Source organism: Aulonocara stuartgranti (genome assembly GCF_965226115.1).
Source record: "Aulonocara stuartgranti genome assembly, chromosome: 4".
NCBI classification, from domain to species: Eukaryota; Metazoa; Chordata; class Actinopteri; order Cichliformes; family Cichlidae; genus Aulonocara; species Aulonocara stuartgranti.
This window is the reverse complement of record NC_138942.1, coordinates 18,178,525-18,199,220: the sequence shown is the minus strand read 5'-3', so window position 1 is coordinate 18,199,220 and position 20,696 is coordinate 18,178,525. Positions and strand designations below refer to the sequence as shown.

Sequence of the window (20,696 nt, the reverse complement as noted above, 5' to 3'; positions counted from 1 at the left end):
AATTGACCCTTGGCGGCTTCCGTCACACATTTGACTGACTACGCGAGATTTGTCGTAGACTGAAAGGCAACTAGTTTTACTATCCATATTTGGTTAAACATAAATAAAAAAAATACATTATTATACAAATACAATAACAATATATAATACTATAATTAAATACTACCGCCAACAAAAAATAAGCATTTTGTTTTAAATAAACGTTGTATGCACGCAAGTTTTTTTTTTAACTAAAAATGGAATTAAAGACGACCTAAAAGATGGATTGTGCATTAATTAGGAGTTAAATGTAGAAATAAATGTAGTATAAATGTAGTTAACTGCACAGAAGTTCGTTTTTTTCTTTCCTTTAGGCGTCAGCACAGCAGAACATCTGCCACTATCTCACTGTGTTCCAAGCTCCCCTGTCACACCAACCCTCTGCATTTCCTCCGTCACTACATTCACAGATCTTTTCTGTGGTCACCTTCTTTGCCAGATCCATATTCAACACTATCCTTCCTCTGTAAATGTCCAAAAAATCTTAGCCTTGTGCCTCTAACTTTGTCTCCAGTGCTGTCCCTCTAATCTTGTCCATCTTCACTTATTTTTGTTGTTGCTACCATCTCCAAACAATACATGATAGCAGGTTACTACCATCTTGTAAACCTTCTCTTTCGCTCTTGCTGCTATCCTTCTGTCATAAAGCATCCCTGACACTCCTCTCCACCCAACTCTGATCTTAAAACTGCAATCATAATCCAAAATATACTTTTAATCAATCAATCAATCTATCTATCTATCTATCTATCTATCTATCTATCTATCTATCTATCTATCTATCTATCTATCTATCTATAACAACCAACTTAACCATGTGTTACAATTATGGCCTTTTGGGTTTTGTTATTAAGTGTAATCTCTAATCATTACACCTAAATTGTGTGTTACACCATATTCCTCCAGCATGGTGTTGCTTAAACAGTCAATATTAGTCATTTAAATCAAATGTGATGGCTGTACATGTATTTGACAGACATTTTATTTATCAAAATATAAAGTATATTGTACAACAATGTAAAAAACTAAGAAAGATGTTAATATTTCCAACACACTCAAAATCATTTAAAAATCAAATTCAAAGGATTGTCATTTACCCCACAACCCAGATTGGATTGGAATAGAGTGGATGGATGGCATTTACAGAGCATGTGTGTGAGTAAATAGCAACAAATTCAGACTCTATTTCCAGTGACTTCATACAGGTCATGGATATGATAAAATTAGATCCAGTGTTACCTAAAGACGCTTTATGTGAAAAAACAAACAAACATCTGTTTAAAGCACAGTTTTATAATTGTACAGATAACTTTTATTTTTATTGAGTTTCCTGAGATACTTTATAATACCATAAAGTGTTTTAGCAGGTGGTGTCAGTATAATTTGTCACTCTGTGCACTTTGATTAGGGTTAATATGCAGATTCGAAATAAACTATTGTAAACTACTGCACATCCTGCAAATGTTTCGACTCTTAAAAATACTGCTGTTGGTGTTGTCATAGTCAGGCTCAATGCTGGGCAAAGTGTGGGATGCAGAGCAAGTCGACTTTAACTGAAATAGAAAAAGTATCCAAAAAATAAACAATAAACATGATATGATTAGATGGAACAAACTAATGCAAAAGCTGAAAACTGTGACAGAGAGAGACATAAAATCAGCTTCAGCAGACAAATTTTTCCAGTGACCCAAATGCTCTGCAGGCATCTCAAGAAAAAGGCTATCCAGAGGTTTTCCATCTTAAACAATCGTATATTAAACAAACAAACAAACAACGTGCCAGATGAGGTGTGGCGATATAGCCAATGTTAGAGTACTTCCAAAGGAGAGGGCATGAAGTGTTTCTCATAGCCGGATGTAAACTGTTCTTCCTCTGATGAGCTACAGAAATCCCCTGTCTCCTCATAGGGATCATCCATTTTGTTGTACACCTCTCTTCCACCCTCCCTCTGATCATCTGGGCTCTCCATCTCCGAGGACTCATCTCCCACCACTGGCCCTGTTAATCCCTCAGAGTTCTTGGGCTGTGTCTCACTGACGGGAATGCAGATAAAGTCCAAGGACTCATTAAACTACAGAGAGAGAGAAAAAAGGATTTGAATAAATAAGGGAGCCTTTAGTTGCAAAGTGTATATAAGACTGGCAGAATTATGACATCATAGTGGAATAAAAAACAAAAACTAAACATGATATGGTCGTATACTAATGCAAAAGCTGCAAATCATGACAGAGTTAGACTACAGGCCATTACAAACCAAGCACACAAAATTCTGAATTTTTGTGATCTGAACTTGTCATCTAATGTATACAAACACCAAAAGTGATGCATTTTGGGAGAAAATCTGCCCTCAAAAAGCACACAGTGAAAAAAATGAAGTTGACATCAAGCAATCAGGATGTTTCTAAACTAGAAAAGTAAGAAACTAAGATCCTGGGTCCACCCAATTCTCACGAGAAGGAAGCAGCAGAGAGAATTTCCTGGTTTAATCCAGGACTTGAAGCTGTATCACAGCTGCTTGATGAGACAGAGTACCGGGCTGTGGTCGACTCCTTTGTCACGTGGTGTGAGCAGAATCATCTGCAGCTCAACGTGGCAAAGACCAAGGAACTGATCGTGGACTTCAGGAAGACCAGGAAACACTTGACCCCTGTTTCAATCCAGGGGGTCAGTGTTGACATTGTGGAGGACTATAAATACCTTGGAGTACACATTGACAATAAACTGGACTGGGCTAAAAACACCACAGCACTTTACAGGAAGGGCCAGAGTCGTCTCTATTTTTTGAGGCGACTGAGGTCCTTCAACATCTGCCAGAAAATGCTCAGGATTTTCTATGAGTCTGTTGTGGCCAGTGCGATCCTCTATGCTGTTGCATGCTGGGGGAGCAGGCTGAGGGTCGCAGATGCCAACAGACTCAATAAACTGATCCGTAAGGCCAGTAATGTTGTGGGGATGGAGCTGGACTCCCTCAAGGTGGTGTCGGAGAGGCGGATGCTGTCCAAGATAAAGACAATGTTGGATAACACCTCCCACCCACTCCATGACATGCTGGTCAGTCACAGGAGCTCGTTCAGTGAGAGACTGAGATTACCGAAAAGCACCACTGAACGACACAGGAAATCTTTCCTGCCTGTGGCCATCTCCCTGTACAACGCATCCACTTAACACACTGTTTGCTGCTACAACTACACATGTTTCTTTTCCAGCTATTTATTTATGAGTGACTTATGTATGTATGTATGTATATGTATATATTGTACTATTCTTAGTTAGCGTATTGTCTGTCTTGTCTTAATGTTGGCTTATAATGGAGCACTGTAACAAAAAATAATTTCCCCCAGGGATCAATAAAGTATTCTGATTCTGATTCTTTCGTACATATTCCAGGTTGTCAGCGGGGCAGTTTGAGCTCTTGCTGGCAGAGTTGGGAGCACATCCGATGACGCAAAGAAATAATTTCAGTGAGCTGACTGACCTGGACCAGTGCTTAGCTGTATGTCTGAGGTAAAATAGTATTACTTTACTATTTGTATACTGGCTCTTTTTAAATAAAGTCAATAAATAACAACAAAGAAAGAAAAAAATGAGAATAATGTCTCTGATCAGGTGTGAGGCTTTGATAAAACTTACTTCTAAAGGAGAGGGCATGAAGTGTTGCTCGTAACCAGACGTGAACTGTTCTTCCTCTGATGAGCTGCCACTCGTTTCCTCATCGGAATCAACCATTTTGCTGTAGGGCTCTTTTCCATATCTGCGGTCCAACCTTCCAGTCTCCTCTCGGACAGCATCCTCCCTCTGATCATCTTGTGAAAACTTGTCTCCTGTCACTGGTCCTACTAATCCATCAGGGTTTAAATTTGGGGACTTTATTTTTACAACTTCGAGCACAGAGATCTTGGGCTGTGGCTCACAGACGGGAATGCATATCCAGCCCAAAGGATCATTAAACTACAGAGAGACAGAAAAAACAAAAAACAATTTCTTGATTATCATTGAGCCAAGTTTATATATCAGTGACCTGTATGCATCAACTGGTATTGGTCTTGATTTAGCTTATTTTTTGTCATTAGTAGCCTTGGGATTGTTTTGGAGCCAGACCAGGACACCATGAGCTCCTCTGTATAGTAAATTATGCTCCAAACTGGGTCATGCAACAGGGCAATGATTCGAAGCAGAGCAGCAAATCTGCAATCAAATGGCTAAAAAAGGAAAGACTCAGCATGTTGCAGTGGCTAAACCTGATTGAAATGCTTTGGTGGGAACTTAAGAGATCTGCGTTTAAAAAAAAATTCCCACAAACCTCAACCAACTGAAGCGACGTTCCCCCACAACACTGTGAGATGCTGATAGCCATACAGGAAACAATCAGTTTAAGTTGTTGCTAAATGTGGCTCTACAAGCTGCTGAATGATGATGTCTACTTAGTTTTCCATGGGATTGCATACAGTCCTGTGACAACTTTCTTTTTCACATCACAGAATGACTGCTGTTGTTTCTGTAATACAGATCTATAAAGAGCCATTTTGTTAATTACTTACAATACCAGAAAGTATCTTTTAAAGGATTTTTGAAACCATTATTAAAGTTGTTTTTTTATATAACTTAAGGCTTTTACTATAACAAATACAGTAAAAAAAATTAAGACTTTTAGGAGTCTATAGAAACCTCGCAGTTACGTTTCATTCAGTCTAACCTGATGCTTCATCTGTTTAAAGATGTGACTGTTGCGGGGATCAGGCACTTTCTCATAGGTGCACGAAGATATCAGTGGACATGCTTTGATTGGTCCTGGACAAACGCTGCCAGAGACAAGACAGTAAACAGCAAATATGTTAGACTGGGAGATCACCTCATAAAAAAGTAGAAGTAACTATGTTCATAAAGACAAAACTGGAGGGAGTTTGAATTTAATATGTTTTGTGTCCTTGGTATACTGTGATATTTTTTTTTACTATATTTCTCATGTTATTCAACATTTATTCAGAATATAAAAGTATTTGTTAAAAGTACGTAACACAATTGTGATGTGCTTCAAATATAATGTCAGAGATAAGTTTAAGATGAGCGTCTCACCTGAGTAAAATACAACACACACAAAGGAGCACAACAACAGACAGAACTGGTATCAATAACCCTAAAAAAAGAGGGAGAAGCGATCATTGTGAGAGAAATAATAAATAGTTCATATCTTATAACACTGCACAATCCATTACACCCTAAGTTAGTTACATCCAGCAAGAAAAATAAAGAAAAATCAACAACAACTTCAAACATAACGTCAAACCCATCCTACCTACCATACATATCTTGCTGGTGGTTTATTTTGAATGTTTCAGTGGCATTCGCTTCACGTCCAAATTCAGTAATAGCTCTCATCCACACCTCATAGTCGCCTGGACTGAGATCACGGAGCGTGAAGGTCTGATGATCATTGGAAGCATTTACATTGAACACTGAAAGAGAGAAAATGTCTGGAGTGAGGTTACGTGTGTAATCAAAGTTATTGAGTCTTTATTTATCAAATATGTCAGAGCAGGAAGTCACTAATCAGGTGTTAATCATTAATAATGCACGTATGTCAGACAGATGAAATTAGTAGGATTATACTACTGTAAAATCATCACCTATGATGAAATGACTAAAGCACAAAGGCATTAGGCTACTATGATTACAAAAATAAAGAAAAACACTGAAAGTAAACTAAGAACTCTAAACTATAATCAAAAACTGAAAATTCTAATTATTAGACCAGAGTTTATATTCCAAAAAATCCTAAATCAGAGGTCCAATACTACAAACCACGGCACATTCCTGTCATGCGTTCATGCTGCGGGTGTCAATAAAGTTGGGCAGTGAAAGTTCTTGCAAATATGGCAGAAAAGAAGTGAGGCAGTGGTAAGTTGCCATTGCTTGCTTGAAAAGGTGGGCTGGGACACAGTTCATCTGGACTCGAGCACAGTGCAAATCTAGTAGCATTCCTATCTGCACCCCACACCTGCCCCCATAAAAATCACTGGGTTCAGTAGTACAGGGTGGGCCATTTAAATGGATACATCGTAATAACATGGGAATGGTTGGTGATATTAAAGTCCTGCTTGTGGTACATTAGTATATGTGAGGGGGCAAACTCCTTAAGATGGGTGGTGACCATGGTGGCCATTTAGAAGTCGGCCATCTTGGATACTACTTTTGTTTTTTCAATAGGAAGAGGGCCATGTGACACATCAAACTTACTGGTAATGTCACAAGAAAAACAATGGTGTGCTTGGTTTCAACGTAACTTTATTCTTTCATGAGTTATTTGCAAGTTTCTCTTTGCCATTGACATGTCAAAGAGGTTAACACATGAGGAGCGGATCGAAATTGTGTTCAAACTGGTTCAGTGTTGGATTTGCCAAAATGTGGACGCAAGAAAACTGTCACTAATGAAGAAACATCAGTGGCTGTCCTAGCTTCATTCAGCAAGAGCTCACAGCGTAGCACTCGCCGCATGTCACTGGAGAGTGGCATTAGTCGAACATCCCTTCGGCGGATATTAGCTACTCACAAATGGCACCCTTACAAACTCCAGCTACTGCAGCATCTCAACGAGGATGACCCAGATCAGCACACAGAATTTGCAGAATGGGCAAAACAAAAATTGGAACAGGACCCTCAGTTCATGCAGAAGATTTTGTTCAGTGATGAGGCCAACTTTTATGTGAATGGTGAAGTTAACTAACAAAACCACCGCTATTGGTCTGACACTAACCCACATTGGATGGATCCCTCCAAGACTGTTGGAACAACAAAAGTGATGGTTTGGTGTGGTATATGGGGTACAACGATAGTGGGTCCATTCTTCATCAATGGAAACCTCAAAGCCACTGGATATTTGAAACTGCTACATGATGATGTGCTTCCCTCTTTATGCACTGAAGCTGGCACGTTCCCTGAGTTTTTTCAGCAAGATGGTGCACCACCACATTATGGGTGCCACAAAATGCACAGAATCATGAGCTCCTTGGGTTCTGCAAAAGCTTTATCTAAGAGTAAAAAAGTATTTGTGACGCTAAAGGAAACTTCAGTGAATTAGCCCAGACAGTTAAACGCAATGTGAGTGCAAGCCTGCAGGGGAGAGGGGATGGAGGGAAGTTCTTCTCGAGTATGGTACATGTCAATTGAACCTATCGTTCACACCCTAAGACAATGTACAGTCAGAAGCACAATCCAAGTGGCTGGGATACAGTGCAGGAACATCTGGGTCACGTAAGTATTAGTCCACACGTCTCAGTGGGACACACCTCTGAAAGTGGAACAACAGGGGTAAGGTCTTGTGGGACTTCCAACAGCTGTTGGCCAACCAACCAGACACTGTGGTGGTTGACAAGCATCAGGGGACTGCAGCTGTGATAGATGACGTGATCCCAGCTGATAGCAATGCTAGAAAAAAGAAAAGGAGCACAAGACGACTGCTATGTACTAGTGGCTGAAGGAATAGGCGTGGAAGTCCAAAGTGGACCCAGTGGTTGTTGGGACCGTTAGGGGGTGTAAACTGAGAGAGTGGCCTTAGCAGATTCGGGGAATGTCCTGGGAAGAGTTAAGATACTGTGCGGAGCCCTCAAAATCCCAGACCTCTGGTACAAGACCTGAGCTTAAGGCAGAAATAATACATCAGGAACACATTTAAAACACAAAGCCAAGTCCTATATTATGCTATATAGGACTAATTCTGAGATGTTTGATAAATACAACCCAGAAAAATCTTTATCCTGTTTTCTGTCTTTTTTCCCTTCATATGTAATGTGCTTTATATTTTAAGCATGCATGCTATCTTCTTTACTAACTATGAACAGTTAGCTTTGCAAAAATCAGCCAGAAATAACTGAACTGTAACATAGTTTGCTGCTATATACCTTTTTGCGTATCCAACCATTTGTATCCAATTTCGTAGCACCAGATCCGGGCAGTCTGCTCGGAGAGAGGAATGGCTTTCCAGTGAAGAGTCACCTCAGTCTCAGTGAGAGTTTCCACCTTAAATGACGGCACTGCTAACAGAGCTGATTAAGAAAAAAAGAAAAAAATTATTATGATGAGAGAAAAGAGGCTACAGTGGCCTGAAACCATCAAAGGAACAAAGCAGAGAGCGCCACCTTTCTGACGAGAATATCCAATCTCTGTGAAGAGATGGAGGACTTCCTTGCGGTTCAATACCTTGAACACCGACACTTGGTATGCTTTGTACTCCTGAAACTGACCTGTAGGTGGAGACATACAACACACAACAGGGTTCAAAATGCAATCAACAGTTATCATAACAACAACAACTCTTTTAATTAATGAGGTTTGACACATTACAGACCTTTAAAAAATGTTCCGTTCTGGCTTTTTTTCACTCTTATCCAGTCAAACTCTCGGCCAGGTGGAGATCCTGCCTGTTTATATTGCACCACGTATTCTTCTAGCTCGGAGACGTCAGACGGTGGGTCCCAGGACACGCTGAGGTTCTCTTTATTCATCTCGAGGTTAACTTTTAGAACATTTTCTTCTTTACCTTAACAAGAGACCAGTGCTTAAGGTTAAATGTATCCCCTATCGGAGATGGTTAGATGCCGCTAGGGGCTTCAAAGCGTCCTGTAGTTTTTATGAAAGTCTGCACAGTCTCTTACCTGTTGTTGATATATTCAGAAACGATTCCTTTGTGGCACCTTTAGAACTGTAGGCGATTATGCTGACTGATGACACATCCTTCAGAGTGGCGTTGAGGAACCATTTTGTGGTACCGTTGCTGCACAATTGCTCCACAATTTCATGCACGTACTGCCTGTTTGGCTCGGCCGTGGACATCTGCAATTTAGAGCCGTTGCTGTAGGAAACTGTGAGGTTATATCCACGAATGAACCCACGTGCCTGAGAATCAGAGAGACTCTGGAGGGAATGGAGAAAAGGCGAGGAGAGTGAGGGATGAGTTGGCTCGTGGTGAGACAGAGTGAGCGAGTTAGTTCTCAGCCTACCTTCCAAGTCAGAAAACAGTCAGAGCTTAGAGGGGAAATACCGCAGTCCCTCCATAAATCCACTTCTCCAACAGGGTCTGAGTGGCATTGCAAGAAAGAGACAAAGCCAGGGAGATAAGGCAACATTTTCCTTCTAGCTGCACGAAAGACATGCCACTAAAACAGCTAAGAGAACAGTTACAGTTTAATGCAAAACTACAGTAATCAGCTACAATTCAAGTGGCTTCCCAATTCTGATGTAATATGTGAAAGAATGTTAAAGAGGTTTTTTTTAACAAAAAAACAAAAAAACCCAGAGAAACATGAACCTTTTTTGAATTGTTCTTAAATGCTAAACTTGGGAAAGTGATGCAATCCTCGTGACATTTCTTAGGTTCCACTAAAGGTGCCATAAAGATCTAAGTTATTATTATTATTATTATTTTTATCATCATTATTATTACTCCAAATGAGGACTCTCACCTGACTCTGAGCTCCTAACGCTATGGATCTTACTCCAGTCGCTCATTAATCCTGTACCACAGTCACAACGAACTTGGAATTCATAAACCGTAAAAAGGTCCGGTTCCTCCACTGCGTAGGTGCTATGTACTTCATCCTCAAACTGCACAAGAGGAAAAAAACAAGCTTGAGCATAATTTCACTGGATGACACTTTTGTCTCTCAAACTATACAATTTAACTTGCCTAATAAGCTTTTTTAAGGACTTTATTTCATGTATTCATTTGTTAATGGGGAAGAAAACCCCTAAACGCACTACACCTTTGGCCAGTCTGTTTCTCCCTTAGTCCGATATCGAATGTGACAGCGTCCAGAAGACTCTATGCAGGAAGTGTTCCACAAAAACTCCAACGGTTCCGGTTCGGCTGTAATGTCTTTAGGTGGGGGTGGCTTGGCTAGCAGTGAAAAAAAAAGTTTCATCTTTAATATTACTTAAATGAAAATCAATCATTTGAAGATAAACATCAAAAAATTTTCGGTATTAGGAACTGATCATTATTACTGCCGTTTGTGGTGGCGTTTGTATTTGTGGGACTGACTCACTGATTCCTTCGACGTTAAAGACGACCGGCTGAGATTTGTTGGAGCCATTCTGGTTAACGGCCTCGACCCAAACCCGAAGTTCTCCTCCACCGGAGAAGTCCTCTCGAGGAATGCGACCGTCTAAACTGGTCCCACCTTTCACATGGCTGTCGCTGAAAGAAAAGACCAGACGAGACATGACACCAGGAGAAGTTCAAGACAAATTCAGGGGGCATTTCTTATTGTTTACAGCTGTAAAAAATGGGTTTTATTTACTGGTTATGAGCTGGCTCCCAGTGCAGGGTGTAGTTAGTGGGGATCTTAGGGTCTGACTTTGGATCCCAGGTGCACTGTATGTCCACATGGCAGCTTGTCTCGTCACATGGTCTAAAGCACTCAAGATCAGAGGGAGGAGCTGGCGGATCTGAAAAAACACAAAGGACAAACACAAGTCATCGTTACCAATCTGGGTTTTGTTTGTAGTTTTTCTTCCTGTTTTATTTTCAGACCCACTTTCATTATGTTTTATGTTTCACGTGAGTTCATATCTGCTTTTTTGTTTCACCCGCTTCCCTTTGTGTGTTTAGGATGCTTTTGTTCTTGCCCGTGAGAGATAGAAGGAGGATATCCCTCCTTTGAGCTCCAAAGAGGAGAAGTCCAAAGAGGCAAACCTCTCACTGTTCTCTTCCTCCCATTAATGCTTCCTCACTCCTACTGTTTCCTCTGTCTTTCCTCTTCCTTTTCCCCATTCCTTCCTTTTCCATATTCCTTTTCCTCATGTTTGTCTCTTGCTCAATAAAAACAGTTCTTAGTTTGTACACCCTGAACTCCTTTCTCTACGTCTTCCTCTCGTGTTCCATCAGGCCAAGATGCAAGTAAAGGTGATGAGAAAAAGGCATGCTCACTCATATACAGTCATTTTACAGTGAAATCAAGCCCACACACCTACAAATAATGATTTAGAAAGTGTCTCTGTAATAAACTAAATACATGGTTTTTCTGACAGCTGTCTAGTTTGCATTAGATTATGATTTGAAGTTCCGCTTTCCATTAAAGACAGCTGCTGCATTATTAGCCTATGCCCATCCGCTGAACCATGATTCCACACCCTCCCAAATCTGTCAACACAAAGTAGGGGGGACACGTGGGCAGACGATCTTTCAAGGCACAGGCATAGAGTCCATGGGGCACTCAGGGAACACATCGCCCCAATGAAAGAAGCAGAGGGATTACTCCTATAAACCTCAGAGGCAGGTCTTTTTCCAACAGTGGGACTTTTTTTAAATTAAAAAAAAACTATATCAGATATGAGTTTGTACAGTTTATACATGAAATCTTTTGTGCCAATTTAGTGAATGTCTATGTTGTGCACACACATCCCATGGAGGAGCCACGAAATAAGATGAAGAGAAGGTTTGGTGTCAGTATTTTTATTTTTTTTTAACTCACGCAGCTTTCAGCGACTTTCTCGCCACAGCACGTAGTTCCTAATGTTTTGAGTTGGCAGAGTCATCACACACCAAAGGGATCTGTGTCTTCGACTGGACTTGAACTGTTAACCTTTTGCTTGCCAAGCAAACGTTTTAACCACTACACTAAAGACGCCAAAAGCATCAGTCCCAGCAGACAGGCCCAGGTAGTCCCACAGTGGGCAGGTCTGGGTGAACCGTGGGAAGGTGTAGGAACGGTAAAGCCACACTTAGTCCACATGAACCCGTAAGGGGGTGGGTGGGGCTTATACCGACAAGGCAGGGAGAACATTACATTACATTTCAGATTACTTTAGCTGACTGCCAACTGTGGGCTGCCAAACAGGGGTCATGTTTACAAGGATTACGATCCACTTTTTAAGCCCAGGTTTAGAAGTACTGTTGCTACTTGGATAACTGACAAGGAAATTCTCTATAACCACAGGCTTTGTGAAAAGTTCTGAATGTGCAGAAAGTCTTGAACATGAGGTGAATATGAGCAGAAACACATATTTCTAATATTGAATAACATAATTAATCCCTGACATGAAGGGGTGACATATTTAAGCATTTTATACTCTGATTTTCTGCGGATCTGAACTAAACACTAAAGAGGACAGAAAATAAAATACATTCGTATCCATGTTGAGCCCTCAGTGTCAGGGATAATACTAGAACAGCGGCCCCCAACCTTTTTTGCGCCATTGACCGGTTTATGTCCGACAATACTTTCACGGACCGTTCTTTATGGTGTTTTGGATAAATACAACAAAATAAAACCAGCACCGGTACCAAAAAAAGAAGATTTATTCATAACACACAGGAAAAGACCCAGGGAAACCGAGTTAACGATAAAAACGATAAAAAACAACGCTAAAAACCGATAAAAACTCTGGAAACCATAAATTTTACACCCGAGCCTCAACTCTCGTGGCCCGGTACCAAACGACCGTGGCCCGAGGGTTGGGGACCGCTGTACTAGCTGACAAAGGTCAAAAGTCTGTTTCAATTATAAACTCAGAGGCCACTTGATTAGTTAAACTGTTACATGCTTCTTGTTAACACAAACATCAAATCACATAGAAAATCAGCATCCTCTGATCCGGGATGACCGGATGCTAATGCTCAGTTCAAACTGAGCATTAGCATGAAGGAGAAATGTTATTGCAGTGACTTTCAATGTGGCTGTTGGTGCCAGATGGGCTGGTGTGGCTGTTTGTCAAACTGCCATGCCTGTCATCTAAGAATAGGAAACTGAGGTCAAAATTCACACAGGCTTACCAGAATTGGGTAATAGAGGAGTTTCTGCTTCCTCATTCAGATGGCAGGCTCAGAATTTGGCATACAAAAGCATGGATTCATCCAGGGTTGTATCAACAGTTCAGGTTGCTGGTTGTGTAATAATGTGGGGAAAATTCTCTTAGCAGTCTTTGGGCCAGCCTACCTGAGTATTGTTTCTGCCCATCCCTTTATGACTACAGTGTACCCAGAGTCAGGTGGTTGCTTCCAGCACGATAAAACACCACATCACAAACCTCAGATTGGTTTCCTGAACATGACAAATAGTTCACTACACTCAAATGACCTCCACAGTCACCAGATCTGAATCTGGATGTGCGACAGACAAATCTGCAGCCATTGTAGCAATATGGACAAAATCTGTGAGGAATGTTTCCGGCAACTTGTTGAATCTTTGCAAGAAGAATAAAGGCAGACTTTGATCCAACCCACTACTAGCAAGGTGTGCTTAACGAAGTGGCAGGTGAGGTCCACTCAGTGCCTGATTTGTGTGTTTTCCATTACTTTAACTAGATCTTTTTAACATAAAGTGATGTAGAAAAGTATCAAACATTTCTAAAAATACGAACAAAGTACAGGAAATTCGGCCAGTGATGCACAAAATCTTTCCCAGATGTGTTCCACAACTTGTCCTTTCAATACTGCTCAACCAAAAACCTACGCTGATGCAACACAGCAGCACGCTGAATATAAAAACTCCCAGCTCACAGAATGCAGGAAGACAGAGGAGAGATGAAGTACAGAAAAAATAAACTGCAATGAGTTCCCACCTCGTTGTCCATCTAATCAGCCTGCACTCATCCACTTCAAGATCCCACATTACTTAAACCACACACTGTTCCTACCCAACATGCACTCTCCCTTCTCCAAAATCCAGCCTTAGCTCCCTTCTCTAGTCACTTTCTGGCAGTTCTGTCAAACCTCTCTCTCTTGCTACACCAGTCACCTTCACTGCTGCTAAAACCCAAACACACTAACAGCACGAGTATTTATTTAATATATTTAATGTGGTTCTGCGTCTTGCTAGTGGGGGCTAATTTAGCTTTTTATAACAGCTTTACTGTTAAAAAGCTCCAGATGTGTTTTAAATCAGCTCCTTTGTCTCATTTCCTAGGAAATAAAACTAATGAAACAAAAGACAAAGAAAGGAAAGTGACAAAACGTCTGCAATAAAACTATATTTGGTAATATCCCCACGAGTCACAGTAAAGCAAACTGACCCTGTGTGACAGACTGCCAAGCTACAATGACTCACAAACTCAGACACATGTAATGAGTGAAGAAATAAGAGTGAACACGACTGATTTACCGTCAGTTCCAACCATATTCTCCACATTTATTATCATTTAATAAGATTGCATAAGTTAAGGCTTTTAGCAAAGGTGACTATAATTGTTATAAAATGATACAGGAAGTGAGAGATGATGAAGAAAAGGGGGAGAAAGCAATAGATCTAACACTGTTCTCAACCACAAGAAAAAAAATGTGCGCGCATCCGTCTATCTGTGCGCACACACACACGCATACCTTTGATTTTACTCATCGCAAGATTGCCACCTTTACACGTTTCTTGTAAGCCTCTACACTTTTAGCAGTAACCCATTCAATATATGCCGACTACTGCAGGAAAGCAGATTGCAGAACAGGAAATGAGCAGTTTGTGCAGTTTGGATCCAAAACAAGTGTAGTCTAATCAATTATGACCACTTCTCTTTAAAAACAGCACAAACAATGAGGAAAGACTGATAGGTGTGATAGATGGGCCACCAAATAAATAAATAGTGAGAATAAATAGTAAAAATGTGTTGAGATTGATGTAGTGTCCTCAGCTTCAGGAAAATGTGATGCACATAAAGCTCCCAACTAACATTTTCTGTTATTGTACAGGTCAGTCCTTTACTAAGAACTAAAATACTCATTCATTTATGGATAGCATTTGCATGTGCCTAGTTGAAAAGTGGAAAATAATGTGAAAATTAAGCTTTAATATACTTGGTCTGCTCTTGGTTAGTCTGCAACCATTCCCTTGTACTGTGCAAAAGTCTTGAGCTACCCTCTTTTCTTTGTATGTTGCATCTGGGGAGCCAGACTGTTTTGTAACCTTTGAAAGTGGTCTAGTTCTCTTGGAACATGTTTCTTTCTTTGGTTGTTTGTTCCTTTTTTCACTCAGGAATGTCCACACACTATTTTTAGGGCCACTTAACACTGACCAAAGAATCATTCAAGCATAAAAAGGGATCAAAGTCAAAGGACGAACCAGTGTTGTGCCTACATAAAACACAGAACTGAGCAAAAACCCATTTTTTATTGTATTTAGCCACTTTTTTACAAGCAGCCTGTCTAATAAACAAATAATTTGCTTGTATTTCTTTAGTTAAATCTAAGAAAAATATCAAATATAACCTAGTTTGACAGGCATAAAATTGGATTTTTGTAAGATGATTCCAAAAGAGCTTTTAGCTGAAAACATGGCATATTTAGGCATAGTGTGCAGTGTGTCCTAAAACAAATTTGAGGAAGCTACAGCTACAAAACTACAAAAGAAGAACTGTCAAGCCTAAAAAACTCTCTACAGCAGACGGACACTACTGGAAACTCACGTTCTCAAAAACAGGAAAAAATGTGACCAGAACAAACAAAATGACCTGAGAGATGCATCTGACCCTTCAGGTGATTCATCTACTGTTCACTGAAGCATTATCAGAAATGGTCTCAGTGGAAGAATGGCTGAAAATTCTCAATAAGGGTGAAACAGGGAGAAAAAGCTGAGGGATGCCAAATTACACCAGAACTGGACTGAAAATCAGTGGGAATGATGGGGTGATGATTCTAATCTTAAAATGTATAGAGAAGGTCAGGACAGTGGTACCACAGTGAGTGTCTACAAGTTTAAGTTTAAGATTTTAAACCAAAGTATTACTAAACAAAGAAAGCAGTACAAAGAAGGAATTTCTAAAGCATTAGAGAACAGGAAAAACAAATCATTTAGGGGTTATGATAAAGCAAAACCTCTCAAAGTACAGAATTAATCAAATAATCAGTAAACATGACTGTAAAGAAAACAGCACTGCAGATAGCATGGCATTTAAGTGGGTTAGTGTAACAGGGTGTTAAAGTGTTGTGGTTATTACAGTTGATAAAGTTGTGGGGTACAAGGCGATAACACTTCCCTTTGAATGCAGGCGCAAGTACTTTTTATGAGTATTTGTGCACAAGCGCTTTTGAACAGGCCTACCTGCTGCAGCAGCAGAGACACTGGTCACCAAGATGGACAGAAGCCACCTTGTTATAGGTCTGGCCATCACATTTAGACAAGGGCATCTAGTGCCTGCGAAAAGCCCAAATTCATCAGGAACTCTCACATACAAAATAACAACAACAACAATAATAATCAATCACAAGACATAGTCAAAAACTCTGTTGGTCTTACAGAAAGAGTTCACGCATTGACCTGTAGCTGCAACATGTGGGGTAACTACATCCGTATCACAAATACAACATCTGGCATAAATAGCCCAACTGCATACAGACTGACAGTTTCAGACTTCCTCTTGGGTGCAGTGGAGCGTAAAGTCATTTGGTGATTAACAAAAATAGGCGTATTGCCAGATAGGAGGGAGCAGCTTTGTGATAAGTACCGAATTACCAGACACTCGGCATTTTATTTAGTCTCAAATTCTATTAAACCTTAATTATGATCTCTTTTTTTTCTAAGTAAATATTAAGTATTATTAGGGTACAAATGATTTACCTCCGGGTGAGACACGCTGAGATGTGAGCCGCCCATGCTCTGCAGGAACACGCAACTTTTGTTTTAACTGAGAAACTTGCTGTGAAGTTCAGAAATGTCTCCTCTCCGCAGTTACCGATTCGCTCCACCCAGTTGCTGGAATTGCCAGTGACGTCAACTCACCCGCGCGTGCTCGCCGGCAGCTAGTCGTGTCAGTTCTTCCCACACACTAAGTCGCTGCAGGTCCCGAAACGTGTCTGTCGTAGCTACCCTGTATTTTTTATTTTTTTGTTTTTTAATTACGCAAACGCTTTTCATAAGTTCAAGAAAAGAAAAAGAGATATCACGTGACAAAAAGTAGCGTAAGATATTTAGGTTACTGAACTTTGAGGTAGTTTTGTTTTGAATTTCTGCCGCTCAAACGTGAGCACGTGTATGAAAGTGTCTAATTAAAATGACAGCTACTAACCTGAGTGTATAAAGCATTTTGGGCTTATATAAACTTTTGAACACACCATAATTCCCTCTGTTTTAGAGTCTGTTACCTGTTTTAAGAAACACGTTTGTGTCTGCTTGTTTCCTTTTTAAAAGAATATCCTGAAGGTTGTTTGCAACCTTTAAAAATCATTATAGGAAAGTTCTCTAAACGTATTCATGTGAAATCTATGTGTCCTAATGGTCATTTGAATTAAAAAAATATATACACTAGCCATTTTATTACAAATCTGTATGAAGTGGATGGTAAGTGTGTTTGTGATAGAGCAGTAGAATAGTAATATCAGTTTGCTAAAGCTAAACTGTTAGCTAATATAACATTAGACCAACTAAAAAAATATGTGGCACATAAAACACAAATCACAGTAACATGTGTTAACCTGCATCCGAGGCTCTTCGTGCATGCATTTCCAGAGGGTATGTTTACATGACATGAGATATTGTTCTTTTTTGTGACCCCTTGTGAACTTGTTGACCTAGATAAATAGCATCAGTGATCAAAGCTAAAAAACAAACAAACCCAAAGCTAACTAAACTAAACCTAATACTGAAACTAATAAATAGTAAACTGAAACTAAACAGACATTAAAACCTCAACTGAAAGCAGCATATCAACTGTGGAAACCGACTCTGCAAATATAATTTCCCCCAAGTAAAAGTCATTTTTATGCTGCAGTGACTTAAGTATCGTACATTTTAATGTTTGCCCCCCTTCCACCAATTACAGCATGTTTTTAAGGAAGTGGAAATGCCTCAAAAGCTAAGTAGGCCACAGCAGCATATTTCATGGGAAGCAAAGCTGCTGTGTAAGCATTGGGGACTGAGGTAAAAATACACATCTACCTGTCACTTTATGTTTGTTATAACACAGATTGTAATGAATTTTCCATTCATTTATCCCTCCGTGTCATGTGACGAGTGTGTTTGTTAGTTTTTTAATGAACTTGTTCTCAAATGATTTTAGCAAAGCATTTTATTCCCTTGAGCTCTCATCAGTTGCAGCAGAGAAAGTTACTGGTAATGTAAAAAGAAAACAAGCAAAGACGTCATAAAACAAACGTGTCTCTTTATATATCATACTGGCCACATAAAGATTTACTTGATACTGAAAATTAAAGACATTAAACAGACTTTACTGAACAGACACACGCAGGATATAAAATTCACAAAAAAGTGAATAAAGAAGAGTGCGTGTGCATATGTGTGTCTCTGTTTGTTTATTAAGGTGTACAACATGCCTGGCAGCCAGCGCGCTCAGATTGCATATATCGACCCTCAGCAGAGAGAGCTGATCTCGCTCTTGCTGCAGCCCCACTTGCAGCAGGCGTTGGAGAGACCCACCACCACATCGCGGCCTTTGCGGTCAGCTTTGCGAAGCGCCTCCAGTATCTCTTCGGTGATGAATGAACGGGTGGAGCGGCTGAACGCTCCCTCCTGGTTGTCTCTGGATGCGGAGCTTGGATCTGTGTTTCTCTGAAGGAGACTCTCCACCGCAAAATTGTGATTCAAGCCCTCTGAGAGTTCATCCTGAGGGGAGGTGAAGGGGTCCTCTGAAGCATCTGTGGGAGTAAAAACAATAAAGTATGAAGGAATGGGTTTCTCTTGCATCCAAGCAAAATATGTGCATTATTTGCATTTCATTATTGCTGGAGACGATATGATGGAAGGAGCGAGGGTGGGATGCCACTGGATTGTTGCCAAGTGTGCCTGGTGGGTTAGATGCTTAAATGTACATTTGGTGGTTTATAGCTCAGAATAGTAAGCGCACATCATTATAGTAAATGAAAACCAAGGCACTTTGATTCAGAATATCACATTCTCAGCCTTTCAGGGCTGAGAGCAATTACATTTTAAGCTGTAGTCATTTACTGAACAGTTCATACATTTTTTTGTAAGTAATAACATAATTCAGTGGATACACTCAAATTCAATCTTAAACAACAATACAGATAGATAGATAGATAGATAGATAGATAGATAGATAGATAGATAGATAGATAGATAGATAGATAGATAGATAGATAGATAGATAGATAGATAGATAGATAGATAGATAGATAGAGAGATGTGAAATGCAAAAGTCATAAAATTATAGTTAATAAGGTAAAAAAAACCAGACAAGAACAACAACTATAATAATACTACCATTAATTATAATAAAAAGCTAAAAATTAAGTAGGAGTCACTCGGTTTTTGTAATCTGATCATATGTAATCCATTGCTAGCTAACCAGCCATTCTAACCAGCCGGCCAGTCATTCTACACTTAAACTTACAGGTGATTTCCTTCCATCATTTCTCTGGATACCTCTGCATGATCACAAATGAGCAGAAAAAGACTAGTCTAAATTATTTACATAGTCATGGATGGCACATTGCACGTCTCTGCTCAGCTGAACACTCAAAGCGCTTTCCACTACAAGTGTCATTCACTCATTCATATAGAGCTTTTATCTATGCCTGAGTGCTTTCTGACATTCACACACTCCGACAGATGCATCGGGGCAACGTGAGTTTCAGCATCTTGCCCAACAATACTTGAGACTGGAGGAGTCAGGAATCAATCCACTGGTAGAAAACCTGCTCTATCACCTGAGCCACAGCCACCTCGATTCACAAATAGAAATTTTAAAAGTGGTTGCAAAAGGTAAAAAATAAAGTGAAATATCACCGGGCTTACCTAAACTCCTGAGTGACCGTCTCCATCGTGAACCCCCGCAGGTGAAGATGACTGCCCGGATGAACTCGCGGCCACAGAGCTTCACCCCATACGCTGGGTCATCCATGGGCTGAACGCCAGCCACAAGCAGACACACAGCCAGCACCACAGCTTTCCACATAGTCGCGAGGCAAGAAGTGGGAGGAGAATATTTGGTTTAACTCGCTCTTTGCATAAGCAATGACTTTTTAGATGACCCAGGCGCGCTTTATAAAGGTGTTTGAACCCCTGAAAAGGAGGAGATGCATACTGCGCATGTAGGCCTCCTCTGAGAGAAGAACAGATCTGAACAGGAGATACAGTGGGAGACCTTTATGGAGACAAAAAGAAGACCAAAGGTGGCATAGTTAATGAGTTTGTTAGAGGAATCTATAATCTAATAGTTTAGGCAAATGTTTGTCCCTCTATATAATAAAATGACCAGACCAGAAAACCCATATTGTGTACAGATCACTGACAATGACAAACACAATTAGACTGTTATAACAAGATTACTTGATTGCTGTTTGGTATACTAATTATAACCATTTTTATATACATATTGTATATCAAATGTGAAAAAAAGTTTACAAACACATGTATACATCTCCTTTAGCACTTAAAAAATACATATAGTGTTATTAATCAGTGTATAGCACATATTTGTGTAGTTTTCTGCACAGACCATTGGAAACTGAATGACTTTTACATGTTCAATTTTTTTTTCAAACAAATCCAATTTAATTCATATAAAACTGTATTATTAAAAAACAATGCCAACACACTGTAAAAAAATATGGTCCCTAAAAAATTAACATGTTAGTTCTGCCGACGCATGTGGCCTTTAATTGTCTTGATGACATTTAACAATATTACAGCCATACATTCAGGTTTTTGCAATCCTAGTTCATTACATCACCTTTGACACAGTTAACCTACGTAAAAATTCTT

General features: G+C 39.9%; 2 protein-coding genes across 2 annotated transcripts; both read right to left on the bottom strand.

Annotated features, from left to right (window-relative positions):
* Window positions 1–1,003: 1,003 nt before the first annotated feature.
* il12rb2l (interleukin 12 receptor, beta 2a, like) lies at window positions 1,004–16,715 on the bottom strand. Its single transcript, XM_082529741.1, has 16 exons — window positions 16,575–16,715; window positions 16,059–16,151; window positions 10,332–10,479; window positions 10,077–10,228; window positions 9,795–9,928; window positions 9,495–9,636; window positions 9,033–9,109; window positions 8,688–8,946; window positions 8,381–8,572; window positions 8,172–8,276; window positions 7,935–8,078; window positions 5,337–5,492; window positions 5,113–5,173; window positions 4,733–4,838; window positions 3,670–3,987; window positions 1,004–2,110 (listed from the first exon to the last, which is right to left on the bottom strand). Exons 2-16 carry the CDS (start codon window positions 16,123–16,125, stop codon window positions 1,847–1,849), a joined length of 2,325 nt encoding a protein of 774 aa, XP_082385867.1. The 5' UTR covers window positions 16,126–16,151; window positions 16,575–16,715; the 3' UTR covers window positions 1,004–1,846.
* A 1,524-nt stretch (window positions 16,716–18,239) lies between these two features.
* Window positions 18,240–20,013, bottom strand: rln3a (relaxin 3a). The gene is made up of 2 exons (XM_082529018.1): window positions 19,728–20,013; window positions 18,240–18,607 (listed from the first exon to the last, which is right to left on the bottom strand). Exons 1-2 carry the CDS (start codon window positions 19,885–19,887, stop codon window positions 18,324–18,326), a joined length of 444 nt encoding a protein of 147 aa, XP_082385144.1. The 5' UTR covers window positions 19,888–20,013; the 3' UTR covers window positions 18,240–18,323.
* Window positions 20,014–20,696: the final 683 nt, after the last annotated feature.

What these genes read in the sequence shown, in the direction of transcription:
- il12rb2l (XM_082529741.1), bottom strand. Translation starts at nt 16,125, where the DNA reads ATGGCCAGACCTATAACAAGGTGGCTTCTGTCCATCTTGGTGACCAGT. An exon ending in CCACCAGCAAGATATGTATG is followed by an intron (nt 5,174 to 5,336) that starts GTAGGTAGGATG and finishes CTCTTTTTTTAG; the next exon opens with GGTTATTGATACCAGTTCTG. An exon ending in TTAAACAGATGAAGCATCAG is followed by an intron (nt 3,988 to 4,732) that starts GTTAGACTGAAT and finishes GTCTCTCTGTAG; the next exon opens with TTTAATGATCCTTTGGGCTG.
- rln3a (XM_082529018.1), bottom strand. Translation starts at nt 19,887, where the DNA reads ATGTGGAAAGCTGTGGTGCTGGCTGTGTGTCTGCTTGTGGCTGGCGTT. An exon ending in ACGGTCACTCAGGAGTTTAG is followed by an intron (nt 18,608 to 19,727) that starts GTAAGCCCGGTG and finishes TTACTCCCACAG; the next exon opens with ATGCTTCAGAGGACCCCTTC.